The sequence below is a fragment of the Hippocampus comes genome, unplaced genomic scaffold (assembly GCF_001891065.2).
Source record: "Hippocampus comes isolate QL1 unplaced genomic scaffold, H_comes_QL1_v1.1 scaffold109, whole genome shotgun sequence".
NCBI lineage: Eukaryota > Metazoa > Chordata > Actinopteri > Syngnathiformes > Syngnathidae > Hippocampus > Hippocampus comes.
In genome coordinates, this window is record NW_017805274.1 from 45,581 (window position 1) to 60,218 (window position 14,638).

General features: G+C 45.6%; 1 protein-coding gene across 1 annotated transcript in view; it reads right to left on the bottom strand.

Annotated features, from left to right (window-relative positions):
- The window catches only part of zbtb16a (zinc finger and BTB domain containing 16a), a 104,033-nt gene that overhangs the window by 2,491 nt on the left and 86,904 nt on the right, over nt 1-14,638 (bottom strand). The window contains exons 5-6 of the mRNA XM_019869627.1: nt 7,774-7,944; nt 1,556-1,726 (exon numbers count right to left, since the gene is read on the bottom strand). Coding sequence (XP_019725186.1) covers nt 1,556-1,726; nt 7,774-7,944 — 342 coding nt within the window. The remainder of the gene's footprint in view (nt 1-1,555; nt 1,727-7,773; nt 7,945-14,638) is intronic.

The window sequence follows — 14,638 nt, forward strand, 5'->3', positions numbered from 1 at the left end:
TCACAAAAAAGGAGTCGGGTGTGTGTGTAGAGATGGGAGCCAATTATTGGACAGGCTGCCTTGATAGTGTGGCTTAACGGCGGCCTTCTTGAAAGGGAGATGCCCGCGTGTGCCGTGTGTGTGAAATAGATCAGGGGTTCTCAATCCGGGGTCGGCGAGCGAAAGCCTTGGGGGGCCGGTCTGCAAGATCAGCTTCGATAAAGTCACTGGCTGCGTCACGGCATTTGAAAAAGTGTGTGTGCAAACCGCGAGGAAACGACAACGAGGAAGCACAAGTGTCCCGGTGGGATTCCCAATCCGTCTTAGCCGAGCTCCCTTTCTTGGCGGACGCTAGCTTATCACTGTGTCAACATCTTTATGGGGCTCTAAATATACCGCGATCAATAGGCAGTCTTTGGAGACATTCATTTACTGTAGCGCGGCAACAAAGATATGCATCTGCTTTGTGTGTGTGTGTGTGTGTGTGTGTGTGTGTGTGTGTGAGAGACAGAGAGAGAGAAAGCGTGTCCGTGTGCGAGTGTGTGTAGTGCCACAATGTGTGACGACGCATGCATTACCGGAAAAGCTCATTTCCACTCAACATTAGGGACACATGCGCCGCCTAATGACATCCAAATGCAAGAGCTGGATGAAAACAATTCAAAACGAAAACAAGTATTACATACAAAAACAAGGTTGTGGCGAGGCCGCGTCAGGGTATACCTCATACATTTTTTTCCAGAATATTATATGCTTGGGGAGATTGTTCATGTGCTTTGCGAGGTGCTGCTATTTTGGTTAGCAACAGTACTACAAATGGACCATTTATCAAACGTAGAGTAGTTTTGTGCGGAAAATGTGTCTAAAAAAAGTGAGAGAAGTATTAGAAACAGCCCTTGGCATGCTATGTCGCATGCTAACTGCTAGCATTTTATCGATTGCCATTAGAAATAGTACCTGAATACAGTTAAAGATTGTGGAAAACTATCAACCGGCGTCAACTTATCATGCTGCGTGTTAGCGCACCAACTGGTACCACATAAGTATTTAATCAATTTTCATTTGAAATAGTACTGGAACACAGGTCAGGAAGTAAAATCCCAGTGAATTGAATGTTTTCGCTACTGGGGATGCTAGTACCAATTTTCATTTGAAATAGTATTGGAACACAGGTCAGGAAGTAAAATTCCAGTGAATTGAATGTTTTCGCTACTGGGGATGCTATCTTGCTAAATGTTAGCATCACATCTGCTAGCATGTTAGCATTTCATCAAACGTCATTTGAAAATAGTACCCAAATACAGGAAAAGATTTTATAAACCTATCAACGGGCGTTAGCTTGTACTCTCCTCAGGTTGATATCTTATTACGTGTTAGCACACCGACTGCTATGGAAGGACTCGATTTTCATTCACCCGAATACAGGTCAAGAAGTAAAATCATCATCAATTGGACATAGAATCTTGCTATTTGTTAGCATAACAATTGCAAGTTCCAGTGAGTGCCATTTTGTTTCCTTTACGCATCATCAAAAACGTAAATAACACAAGTGATGACACCACTCGCAAGTGTTTACCTGTGTGCACGCGGTAGTGGGTCTCCAGCTGGTGCTTGAGGCTGAACTTCTTGCCGCAGCCGTTACATTCGTAGGGCTTCTCCCCCGTGTGGATGCGCTTGTGGCCCTTCAGCGTGCTCTCGTCGCGGAAGCAGCTCCCGCAGAACTCGCACTCGTATGGGTGGTCCCCGGCTGCAATGTGGCAAGGGGGGCAAGTTACTTCCTCGGTCAGGCACCTCTCTTGTTCAATATTATGACAATTGCGACTCAACAACGAGGCTACGCCCATGGCAGGGAAGAACATTTGGTACTGCCAAGCAACATTGTGAACCATTTTAAAATCACGCAAAAGACACGGTTGCTTGTTCCCCAGGCATTCCATTTCGCATGTTGCCATAATCATATTATTCCAACAACAATCACATTACAGCAGTTTCAATTGACAAATAAACACACTTAATTGGAAAACGGCCACGATATAATTTTTCTTTTTTTTTTTCTGCCATCTCCACTCAACGATGCATTGTTTGTGTTCTCATTAATCAAGCGGGAAAATTTACTGAAATACACATAGTGAGTTCCATCGTGGTATGATTGGTTGAGAGACTAATTGTATGGAAGATGCTCAGCTATAGTTTGGAAAAACACACTAGAAATCTCCAAAATGGATGTGGGAGAATTGGTGATGGTCTGAGGAAACCGAGGTGGGTCACCTTAATTCCAAAAGTTCCGTTTGGTGAAAATGCAACAGTGCTCATCACCAAAATGAACAACATCCCGACCGTGAAGAATCGTGGTGGCAGCACTCATATTTTGGGGCTGTTTTTCTTCATCTGGAAATTGGAGCCTTGATCGAGGAATAATAAACAGTTTAAAATAGCAGTCAGTGTTTCAAATCCTCCAGGCTTCTGATAGAGAGACAAAAAGTCAGGAAAAGACTACTAGAACATCTGAACTTTAATTGGGATTAATCAGAGGCATTTTAAACGGTGGCTGGGGTGTGCGAACTCCAGTTTAACATGAATTTGAATGTGACCGGTTAATTCTGAACACAGCCACATTTCTAAGAGGGTGTGCACACTTCTGCAACCACATCATCTCCGTGGTTTATTTTTATACTGGCGAGTTTTACTGGTTAAAGCGTCACAATGTTGGAAAAAGATATGCAATTCATTATCTTGGTCAAATTTACTTCGAGAGCACAAAAACATGACATTTGAACAGGGGTGTGTAGACTTTTCAGATCCCATTCTCCAGTCAAGTCATGCAGCTATTTATGAATGCGTTTCGCTCCGGCGCCACGGGTTCAAGCCACCATCGCTGACCTCCCCCCCTTTCATTATCTGCCTGTCCGAGCGGTGACGTGCCGCCGAATAAATTGCATTTCTCGTTATGCCCGCCGCTAAGAGACAATCTCGACGCAGCCCCCGCGTGTTTCTTTATTTAAGTCCTGATTGTACGCAGACGGCATGCTGTTGCGCGTCGACGGGCGCATGAAAGACGCACTTTAAATGCCGATCACATTCGGGCCCCGCCGCACTTGTCACGGGAGACAACGCGTTCAAAGGAACGAGCTTGCCTGTAATGTGACGGGCGTGTGAGAGATGGAGTGTGTGTGTGTGTGTGTGTGTGTGTGTGTGGGGGGGGGGGGGCTCGGTGTATGTTGAGGATCAATAAATGTGACACTCCTTATTTGTCCGCATGAAGTTATCAGCGCCTCCTGCTGTACGCCGAAGGGCCGAGGCGGCCACGGAGGAGATGGCCATCCATCAACGAGCCCGGTGGTCGCGCGCCACGCCGGCAGAATAACAATGCGCCTGGCATTCAGCCGCCTTTAATTAGGCCGTCTGATGGCAGCAAGTGAGCGGGATGCTAATACGCCAGACAGTGACGCTCAACGCTTTGTTTACACCCAATTCCGCTATTCTTTCATGAAGATACCGGATAGAAATTCCCACCGAGCGCAAAAACGCAAGGGCAAGAGGTTATGATTATAATCACGAGAGAGAATGCTCCTGAGAGCTGATGCTTCGCTCAAAAGCTGTCGATTTGGAATGTAGAACATCGTCGCTGTCCGGTGGAAAAACACTTCTGTTCATTTTTGTCATTTTGAAAATGTTCACGTTCATGGGATGTCCGAATCGATTTCATCAGACGGGATGCGAGTCAATTGGCCATTTTCATATCATTTGATCAGTGCTAACATATAGCAAGACTGACAAAGGTTGGTCCGCCTGGATTTGCTTTTTCTGCCCCCCCCCCTTTTTTTTGGGAGGCGTTTTCAAGGCTGCATTCATGAGGTATCACTTCATCATTCACTATCGTGTTGAAAATCTCATTTCCAGGCAACGCGGTGGGGGAGCCAATGATCCGAGCTCTACTTTCTCTCTCGCTTTATCGCTATTTGTTTTCTTTTCTGATGTCTGTAAACTTTATCAGGACGCACTCGGCAAACTCGCTTTTGGATTCTTAGGGAAAAAAAAAAAACAAAAAAGCGTGATTTAGTGCGCTCTTGCATTTGAAAGCCGTGATTACTTACAAGCGGGTATCGTGTTCACAGACAGATAAAAACGCGGACGGAATAGCATCCATTCAGTCCGCGCTCGGAAAACAAATCATACTTTTACACAACACAAAAAAAAAAAAAAGTGTCTTTAAGGGGACATATTATGGAAAATTATTTTTAAAATTTTACATGAATTGCGTGTCTAGAGTTCAAGTGTGAAATGAGACAATCTTTTGTGATATACTTTTTGCTCAGACACGGACGGTCATGCTAATGCTAATTTGTGCCGCCAATAAAACTCAATGCGGCGTGTCCTTGTATTCGGGTTTTCAGTTGGAATGATGGATCTTCACCCAGCCTTGCTGCCAAGTAATGGGAGGAGAAACAAAGCGTCATTCAACAATGCAAAACGCTAACATGCTAATTTTAGCGTTTGCATTGATTGTTGCAATATGGGAAGCAACGGAGAGTCTTCCGATATTTAAATGCAGGACTGTGGAGAACGTCACAATGGCCTACAACAATTTTAATGGGTGGAAAAATTTGTAGAAACTACTGCTTTGATTGAAAATTGCTGGAACCTGAGTTGAATCTGCTGGCTGGAAATTTTTAGACTGAATCTTTTGCTTCCTCTTTGGAAGGAGCAGCAGCAGGGAGGCCACAGATGAGGGCCTGGGCACAGTGAGGTGGAACGGCATCACATGGGCACTGGACCCTTGGGCGCCCCTGGGCATGGCCACCTGCGTCCCTCTGCCGCCACACGCACACGCACACGCACACGCACACGCACACACACACACACACACACACACACACACACACACACACACACACACACACAGACCATCTCATGTGACACCCCAAAGGAGTGCTGAGGGTGGCGATGCCCGAGGCACCATTGTGAGGGGGTGGGGGTTCCGGTTTGTGTGTTAATTCTATAGGTTTTAAATCCGGGGCACACGGCCGCAGCTGATTTATTTGTTCGCTCAAATACAGCTGCGAACACAAAAATCATGAAGCGGACAGCAAACTGTCTTTCTCTCACACACACACACACACACACACACACACACACACACACACACACACACACACACACACACACACACACACTTGGGCACAGACAGTGAACAACAATGGAATATTAATGAAGGTGTGCTGTGTAATGTGTGTGTGTTTGTTTTAAGAGAAGGCACAGCTGCCAACACTGTATAATTGAGCGCGTGCACTTGAACCTTTAATGCACTGTGCATACATGCAGTAAACCTGAAACAAGAGCAAATAAAGCTCAGCGTGTGTGTGTGTGCGTGTGTGTGTGTGTGTGTGTGTGTGTGTCTGTGTGTGTGTGTGTGTGTGTGTGTTGTCGACGCAGCAAGTGGTTGGAGGAGAATAAAGATGGCCAGATTAAGATGCTGAAATAAACACCATTAAATTCCATGTCCCCGACGCAGATCCGGTGTCACGGCTCTCGGCTGTGTTGCGGAGATAAGGCGCCAGACAGGTAAATGAAGCGCACGTAATGAATGTCCCACAAACAAAAAACAACCCCCCCCCGCCGCCCCCACTAAAAAAAAGCCTTTTTTTTGCCTGCTTTTATGGTTTGTCACTCCGCACAAGAGAATGTTAATTCACGCAATGAAAATTCTCATCTGGGAAGCTATCGATGCTTACCTGTGACATCCATTCAAATCACACAGTAATACTGAGAATTTAGAGCTTGATCCTGCTTCTAATAGGAATATATATATATGTATGTATGTATGTATGTATGTATGTATGTATGTATGAGGGGGGGCAATGAAGGGAGGCCAAACCTGCACTTATCTGTTCCATCTTATGCTCTCCAGGAAGAAGGCGAGCGGCAGTATTTTGGACCAACTGGAGATGCTTGAGAGAGGATGAGTGACTCCAAAATAATGTGCATTTCAGTAATTAACGAAGGCATGGATTACGGTTACTATTGCGGCGGCAACCGGTTCAGGGTGTCCACCGCCTACTGCCCGAAGACCGCTGGAATAGGCTCCAGCACGCCCGCGACCCACGTGAGGAGAAGCGGATTAGAAAATTTCGTCAGGGCTCAGTGGTAAAATGGTCGTTTCCCAATAAGGTTGGTGGTTCAACCCCCCCCGACCATGTCAAGTGTCCTTGAGCAATATACCGAACCCCCAATTGCTCCTGATGGTGTGCCATCAATGAATGAAATGACAGCGTAAAGCGCTTTGAGAATGCGAGGTAGAAAAGCGCTATAGAGGTGACAGCCTCTTTATCAAGATCCAATCCTGATTTGACAATACAAGATGAGATTGTCTCATGACCATTTTGAGCAAGAGATCACAGTACATTCATATCATGCTATCATTTCCTGATTTTCGAGTACACATCTTGATATCATATGAGGACGAACATGTGTTATCTAAATGTTCCTTTCAGACCCTCCACCCCCCGCCCCCGCTTCTTCCTTTCTCCAAAACTGTGCACAATATGATAAACTTCAAAGCGCAAATTCCAAGGGAACGCCAAGTTCTTTTTCCTTTCCCGTCGGGGTAAACGAGGACCCATTTCCCACTTGGTAATCCCTCAATTCCTCCTCCCCGAACACAAGTCATATATTTAAACGACGCTCTCATTTGTGATTTAACACCCGACCAACCATTTCCAGCGACATTCGCGCCGGCTGGGCGGCCAGGTACTGTACAGCCAACAACTGCCCTCTTACCCCGCAATCATCACCCTCTCCCTCCACGCATTCTATTGGACCGACTCATAAATGGAGGCTGACTGCTCTCATCTCGCCACCTTTTCCTTTCAAATATTTATCCGGAGCGCTGGTGAGCTAAATCGGCCGTGACAGTGAGACTGTTATTTAAGGTCGCAGACAAGCTGCTGAGGCGGGGGAAGAAGAGAGAGCGAGAGGAGGAGGGAAGAAAAAAAAAAAAAGCAACCATCCTTCAGCACCGGAATGGAATTCATTTCCATGCGTTCATATCCGTCCATTTGGCCACATGTGTCAACAATGCATTCGCATCCTGCTGTGGCCTCACCGCACTGCACCGCTACACAAATGAAATAAAATAAGTCACCAGCGCCACAGAATGGATTCGACCGCTGACCTGAATGAAGATGAATGGAGGAGCGGCGCTCGCGCATGCTTCACACCCCCCCCCCACCCGCAAATAAAACACGACTTTTTACTTACTGTAAGTTATTTTTAGCCCAGTCTCACTTCTTGACAGAGGATGCACATTGGCAAAAGGTTATTCTGAACTGGGCGTCCGTGTTTACAATTGCATGAGAGGAAAAAAACCCAATGTAAGGGAGTGTGATGAAAAACTGGCAAATATACGCACACATGTATGATCGATACATCATCAGTAAAGAAAAGAAATAAAATATAAAAAGTAGAACAAACCTACATTTCTATTTTTGCAAGGATTGATCTTATTTTTAGGTGTAGAATAACTCCACACGTTGCGCACCTTCAAGACCATCTTGCAACGGCGTTACTTAGGCGTTAATTAACTAAACGCCCGAAATAAAACTTGTGATCCGCGTGACTAACAGCGCTAACCGTGGCGTTTTGTCAGCATAAATCCCTGACGCGCTGTTAATTGTCAAACGTTTCACCGTGCAAAGGGAAACAAAATGACATCCAAGCAAGCAGGATGATGCAAGCCGGTTGCGCGTGAGTTTATTTTGAGTGAGACGGAGAAGGCTGGGCGGTGCCTCCACTGACCTGTGTGCGAGCGCAGGTGACGTTTGAGCGCCGTGTGGCTCGGGAAGGTCCGGTTGCATTCGCTGCAGATGTAACTGCGCACGCCGGCGTGGACCTCCATGTGCTGCTGTAACGCTGTCTGGGTTTGGAACCGCTTGCCGCACAGCAGGCAGAAGATGGCCATGTCAGAGCCTGCGCACACACAAAAAACAAACATAAACATAAAAAAACTTCAATTGTGGTTATTCTTTTTTTTTTCATTCATAACTCAAATTTGCGGTCTGCCGCCCAACATATAATTACTCAAATGCATACGTTCTTTATCCTCTGTGAAATATGTATGACCACTTATTGCAACTGACGGAGTGGTGGTGACGCTTTGGTTTGTGTCGGTACGACCACATTATATCAAGACACACAAGAAGGAGCAGCACAATGAGCTGACTTGAAACATTAAATTACATCACATTTTTTTCCTTCATAAAAATCACCCCTCACAAAAAAAAAAAAAAAACCAAAAAACCCCAACTGTTTTGGGGGAGCTGGAACGGTTTTATGGCATTTCCCTTCGCTCCAAAGGGAAAATCTGATTTAAGAGTCTCCTTCCTGCTTGTGTGTTACGATGCTTGAATAGAACACGCGAGCGCATTTTAGCACCCTGACTGTGTACTGTACTCGATTTAGGCGAGGAAAAAGCCTTTCACACAACACATTCAGTGTGGCTGTTTGCACCGGGATAAAGATCTCCTATGCAATACTTCAATCCTGTCTTGACTGTTTCTCTCTCTGTCTCTCTCTCCAGCTGAGATGAAGAGCACACAGCTGCAAGCAGCCAAACACAGCACATCACAAACACACACCAACAGTTGAACACACTCGCCTTTACACTTTTTCAATTACTCGGCCGGGTGAAACTCTAGGGAAAGGCTTGGGAGTGTTTGGAAGCCGGTTCCTATTTAATCAGTCAATAACGCATCTTTGGGGCCAAGCTGACACTAATTTAAAAATCTATGAAGAGCACCACACCGCCTCATGTTCGTAACCAGCGTGACGGCGGCGGCGGCAGCAGGCGCGGGGCCAACGTCGGCCTCCTTGTTGGATCAATTATCGTCTCGCGAATGGAGACTAAGGGAGGACGATGGGAGAAAGCAGAAACGTGTGGCTTTTTATTACGTGTACAGTAAATTGGAACCAAGCAATGCCGCAAATAGCGGGGGAGGGGGGGGGATGAAGAGCAATTGATGCCCCGCCCAAAAAATGTGGTCCAAGCTTGTGACTAAATTTACACTTTCATTTCAAAGGAATCTAACGTTACCCTTAAAAACCGGGAGACTTTTTCGGCAGTCATCTTCAAATCAACCTGCTGGTTAAAAATAACCCAACCTTGTTTCAAAGTGACCTCAAAACCCACAGCTATCCAGTAAGAGGGGTCGAAAAAAAAACCCCATTAAAAAACGTTTTAGGATGTGTAGATTTCAGATGAATTCCTAATGAAGATTACGAGCAATGGGTTGAGTATCGATACCATGTATCGGTACATAGGGCGAAAAAAAAAAAAAGACATTCAAAAAGTCCTCCTTGGCAGTAGGTGGCGCTATAGTGCGGCAGTTTGACACAGCGGCGAATGAACCAAACCACATCATTTTGTCAAATGGAAGTGAGCTAGCTTAATGCTGACACGGGTTGATGTCTATGAGCAATATTGTCTACTCCGCAAATTCTGCTGTAATATTTTAACACACGCCACCAATATGGCAGACACGTCAACACATTCCACAAGCAACACACAGCACAAACAACAAGAGCATGTCAAATGAAACGCTCTGATCACTTGTGCAGAAAAACACCCCCCATAAACAAGACTTTTATGACATTGATTTTCCTTTTATGGGGAGTAATCAAAGAAGCTTGAACGTTAATTATCGAATTATCATATGCGAGTTTACTATAGCATAAAGTTGCTCTTGCACAATTGTGAGGTTGTGCGGTTTGAAGAAAAAAAAAAAAAGTCACTCAAACCGAGCGGAAGGATGTTCCGCTACGGACACTCTTTTTCCCGGAGTGTCTGCGAACACATCGTGACACGTTTTAGGTGCGGAACAAATACGCTGCATTTGCGCAAAGTCGAGCTCGCACTACTGCAGAGCACACCTTGATTAGAGAAAATTAAGTGCTACAAACCAAACTGTCGGTGACCGTGCGTGTGTGCGTGCGTGTGTGCCTATGATGGATGAAGAGAGCAGTGGAGAGATAAAAGAAGAAAAGGCGGGAGAAAAGTAGTTGACCCAGAAGGTCCATTACAGTGTAAAATTGAGTCAGCCTGAAGTGACACCTGAGAGGGAGCACTGGAGATGGCGGCGCTGTGTGTGTGTGTGTGTGTGTGTGTGTGTGTGTGTGTGTGGGGGTGTGTGTGGGTGTGTGTGTCAGATGGTGTGTGTGTTTTTTAGCCTCAGCCCTGTTTGGCTGCTTTGGAATAATTTAGCTCGCCTAACCAGCCTTTCGCTCTGTCTCCTGCATCTATTTATAAAGAAGCCCGGGCTCCCGCCTGGGTAAGGCGGTGCCGGCGCATCCTTAATGATGGCGAGTGGAATGGCAGGGCTGCTGTTATTTAAGTGGGGGACGGACGGAGGGCGGTAATGGAGAGGAATACTCCCCAATGGGAGCTGACAGCGGGCGGTTGGGCCACGGGGCAGTGCGGCGCTAACAGCTGCTGGCTAGCGGTGAGAAAATATTCAACATGTGACATCACTGTCTGATGAAAACTTCTCAACTCTACTTTGCAGTTTTTGTGCTCTTTTAATAATGCACAAAGATGCCACAAGATGCCACAAGATGGCGCCTAAACCCTGTCTAAGTAGGAATTGCTTTTTGCTGAATGTGAATGTACATTAAGATGAATTTGAAATGGTGTTCAAGTGCTTTGTGATCATAGTTGTTGGTATAATTTACTCCTAATTGATTTGTCATAACATTGATTGATTTATTTTTCATTACATTTTTTTTTAGAACACGGCAGACGGCAGGACAAAAGTAGATGTTATACGCGTCATTTTGTGGCGCCATTTTCTGCCATCTAGGTGCAAAGGAACTATGTAGAAGTGAGAGGAGGAGCTTCCCTTAGGCATGCGGTGGCCTTGTCTTTTGGATTTTCACTATTTCGATCCTTTACGAAGAGTCGGCGATCGATGTACTACTTTCCTAATTACACAGGGCATCTTGTGGCATTTCAGAAAGCGCAGAAGAAAGCAAAAAGTTTAGCGTTACAAGCCTCCTAAGTGCATTTTCATCCATAAGGCATTTAAGTATAATTCTGGAAGAAGTATTATACAGTGATGTGGGAGAATAGTTTATAAACTATTTAGGCAATTATGAATATTGTAAGTGGGGTGTCCATGACCCACGAGTCCCTTGAGTGAAAACAAATATTAGCAATGGCTCTCAGTGCAACGCCGCGCGGTTTCTAGATAATCGCAAATAAACATTTAACAGATAAATGCTGACCAAAAAAAAAAAAAAAAAAATGCATTTCCAAACGCAGCAATTAATTGTATGCTAATCACGGGCAGTGATTACTTTTAAATAAGCTGGAATGTGGACAGCGTGCAGCATAAATTAGTGAAACCAATCTAATTGGACATTTTATTGCTGAAGTAAATGTGATCTGTGTTTAACAGCTACTTAAAGAAAAAGCTGTAATCCCCTCTAAGTAGCATTGTAAACAACAATAAACACACAGCCCCCCTGCATGTTTTATATAGAACATCTCAACACAATCGCTCATGCGAGTCCTTGGAGGAAGCAGCCATTCGGGTGCAGGAAATCTAAGAAAAGTCGACTGTTGTTTTTGGGGAGTCTTTTGCCTGGCAGTTCTCGTCTCGGGCGGCGATAACTCAACGTAGGAGGTTGAGGGGGGGTGGGGGGGGAGTTAGGAATGAGCACTGATGCCGGAAGACGAACGACGGCCGGCGAGATTAATGCCACCAGATGCCAGGCGAGATGCCATATTAATTACCCGAAGATAATGTCATCACGGCCATATGGCGGCTCCACCGGCCATTGGGTTGACAGCCAGTCTTTTTTTATTTGGGCGGTCACGCCAGCTGAGTGGAGCGTCGCGCTTGCCTGTTGTTGTGGAAATTACAGTAGCGGGCACCCGGCGACCACACGATGGAAGCCAAGTGCCCGTTAAATGTGGTAGCAGATCGGAAGACAATAAACCTTTGCCATTCATGGGGGTGGGGAGCAAAGCCTGTTGCAAAATTGGCGGCAGATTAAAAAAAAAAAAAAAAAAAGTCTCGAGAGATGAGCAAAATTTTGAGATAGACGATCGATTAATCGGCTGATCGAGCTCTTAAAATTGGAAAAAATCGGATAGTTTTTTTTTTTGTTCACAGTGCAACACAAAACAAAAATATTTGCAGGTTATGTGCAACGTTTTTCGGGGTGTTAGTACAATACTGTTGGCCGCAATTTTTTGGATGGTAAACAAAAACATGAAATGATGTCACAGCCAATCAGGTGCTCTGTTGTCTCATATGCGCTTTCACAAGCAAAATTACGTATCAGTATACGAAGCGAGCTCCAGCCAGATGCTAATCCAGCATATATGTACATAATACATATTTGGTGTTTTACAACAATACTTTGCCATATTTAGATTTTTGTATCTGTACCTGTGGTTAAAAAGTGAAGCGTGGAGAGTCTCTTCTTCCATAACAATCGCGCCACGTTTTTTTTTTTGTTTTGGGGGGGTCGACGGAAAGCAATACAGTAGGGGTCACTGTTTTGTCATTGCAGCAAGTTGCGTATGTGTGCGTCAATCGCCTGATGGGCGGGTATGATTGCCGACTTTAATTTGTTCCCGGTTGGCCAGTTCAGTTCAGTCGTGGCGCTCCGTTTGCGTCGGGCCCAATTATTTCGGCACTTTTCTCATCTATATTTCCCACTGGTTCAGAGTCAGATACATGCATGTCAATGACGAAATCCACACAGCAGCTCACACCTGTGTTCATTTCCGCTACTGTTAAATGCGTTCCCGCCTTCAAGCGACTCCTCCCTTGCTGTATTGCAGTGGATATAAATTCAGCAGCGTCGCCGTGTTTGTGTGTTTCCTGCCCGCCCGCCGCCATGCAGACTGTAAAGATCATAGAGGATGCACGCTGGGAATTAACGTCAGCGTGAGCAATGGCGGCGGAGGCCTTTTAGCATGATTCACCGCGACGCAGCCGCCCTCGTCTCAACCGCGCCGAATCGGGGATCGTTTACAAAGACGGACCGCGCTCGCCGTCCAATCCATCCGGTCAAACTGGCCGGCGCCCGCCATCGCCGCCATAACGCCCCGCCCTCCCAAACCGGACTCACCCCCCCCACCTTCCGATCCCCACAAATCCGATTTAATCAGACAACTTGTGCAGTGTGAGCTGGGAGTAAGAAAAAGGATAATTAGTAAACAGAGAAGCTCCTCGCCAGGCTTCATTGGCATTCGCGCCAGGTTACTGTGTCGCATTTAAAATGCGGTCTGATGAAGTCTACAGAATCAAACCATTCGTTACTCCTATTGAGGAGGCTTCGGGCTACTGGCAATTAAATTGGAATTAGCGGCGGGGAATGAGATAGGGCAGATTCATAGCGAGCGGGGGGGAACAGAGAGGCTCCTCTGTCTGGACTTGGCTCGGAGATTGGACGCAAAATTTGCCGCCGCGCACGTTCTGTTTGTTTCCTGCGCCACGGCACTTATCTTTTATTAATCAAAAACCTGCCCGCCACAGTGTAATGAAATACAAGAGGGGAATAAAAAGAAAGAAATACATAAAAAAATAAATAAATAAAATTGCCTTTTCAAACACAATCGCCCTCATATTTTGTTCTATGATCCAGTGCTGTTGTATTTGATGATTGAGATCCAACGCTGTGGTCGGTCAGTACACATTAAAGGGGACAGATGATGGCAAATTGACTTTTTAATGATTGTGTACAAATAAGGGGAAGGGGGGGGGGTGTCTCTGGAGCTCCTCCCCACCCATCAAGTGTGAAATTTAAACAACTCAAGAAATCACTTCACTATAAGCAAACAATTCTTCCCCCAAAAAAGAAAAACAGTGTCTTGAAGCCGTTTATCGCCACTTCCATTTGAAGTTTACTGTCAAACTAAACGTTAAACAAAGACAATTACACCATGTGCATTTAAAATAACCACAGAGCTGAGCTTCTCATTCCGCTAGTTTATTGCCGAAGCTCGAGAGCATCTATTTTGCGGTGTTATAACTCTTAAGCAATGGCTTGAATACAAAATGCGCAGCAACACATGTAGACAGATATCAGAGTACTTAGCATATTCTTGATCCTCTGCAAAGAAAGACGAATATTAGTGCCGAATTGATGAACTGAGTGGACTGTCAGGTGGCCAATCAGAAAGAACAATGAACGTGACGCAGTGTAACCAAAACTGCTCATTATAATTCTCGTTAATGATGTACTGTATTGATTATTTTTCAAAATCGTTCAGCCCTACTCGCCACTGTGCGCACGTTTTCATGGCAGTCAACGATTTCCAGGCTTTTCCAGTCATTGCATTGTATAAATATGAGGCTTAGTGAGCAAGGTGGCCTGGGAGCGACTTATCCGGCGGCACCCATCAAGCGCCAATAACCTCCACCTTCACCCCGGCGCCCTGCAAAGGAATCCCAAATCTGTCCTCGCCTTCCTAGCTTTGATTCTCCTCACTGGCCATCTGGACAGTGGGGGCCGGCAGTGTAAAAAAGGGGGTTAAAAAAAAGAAAAAAGAAAAAGAAAAAAAGGGTGTATGGTGAGTGTGGGGTGTGGAGCGGGGGGGGGCGGGGGCACAACCCACATTAGTCACGGGCTCTTTAGTTCTTCGACCTGTACA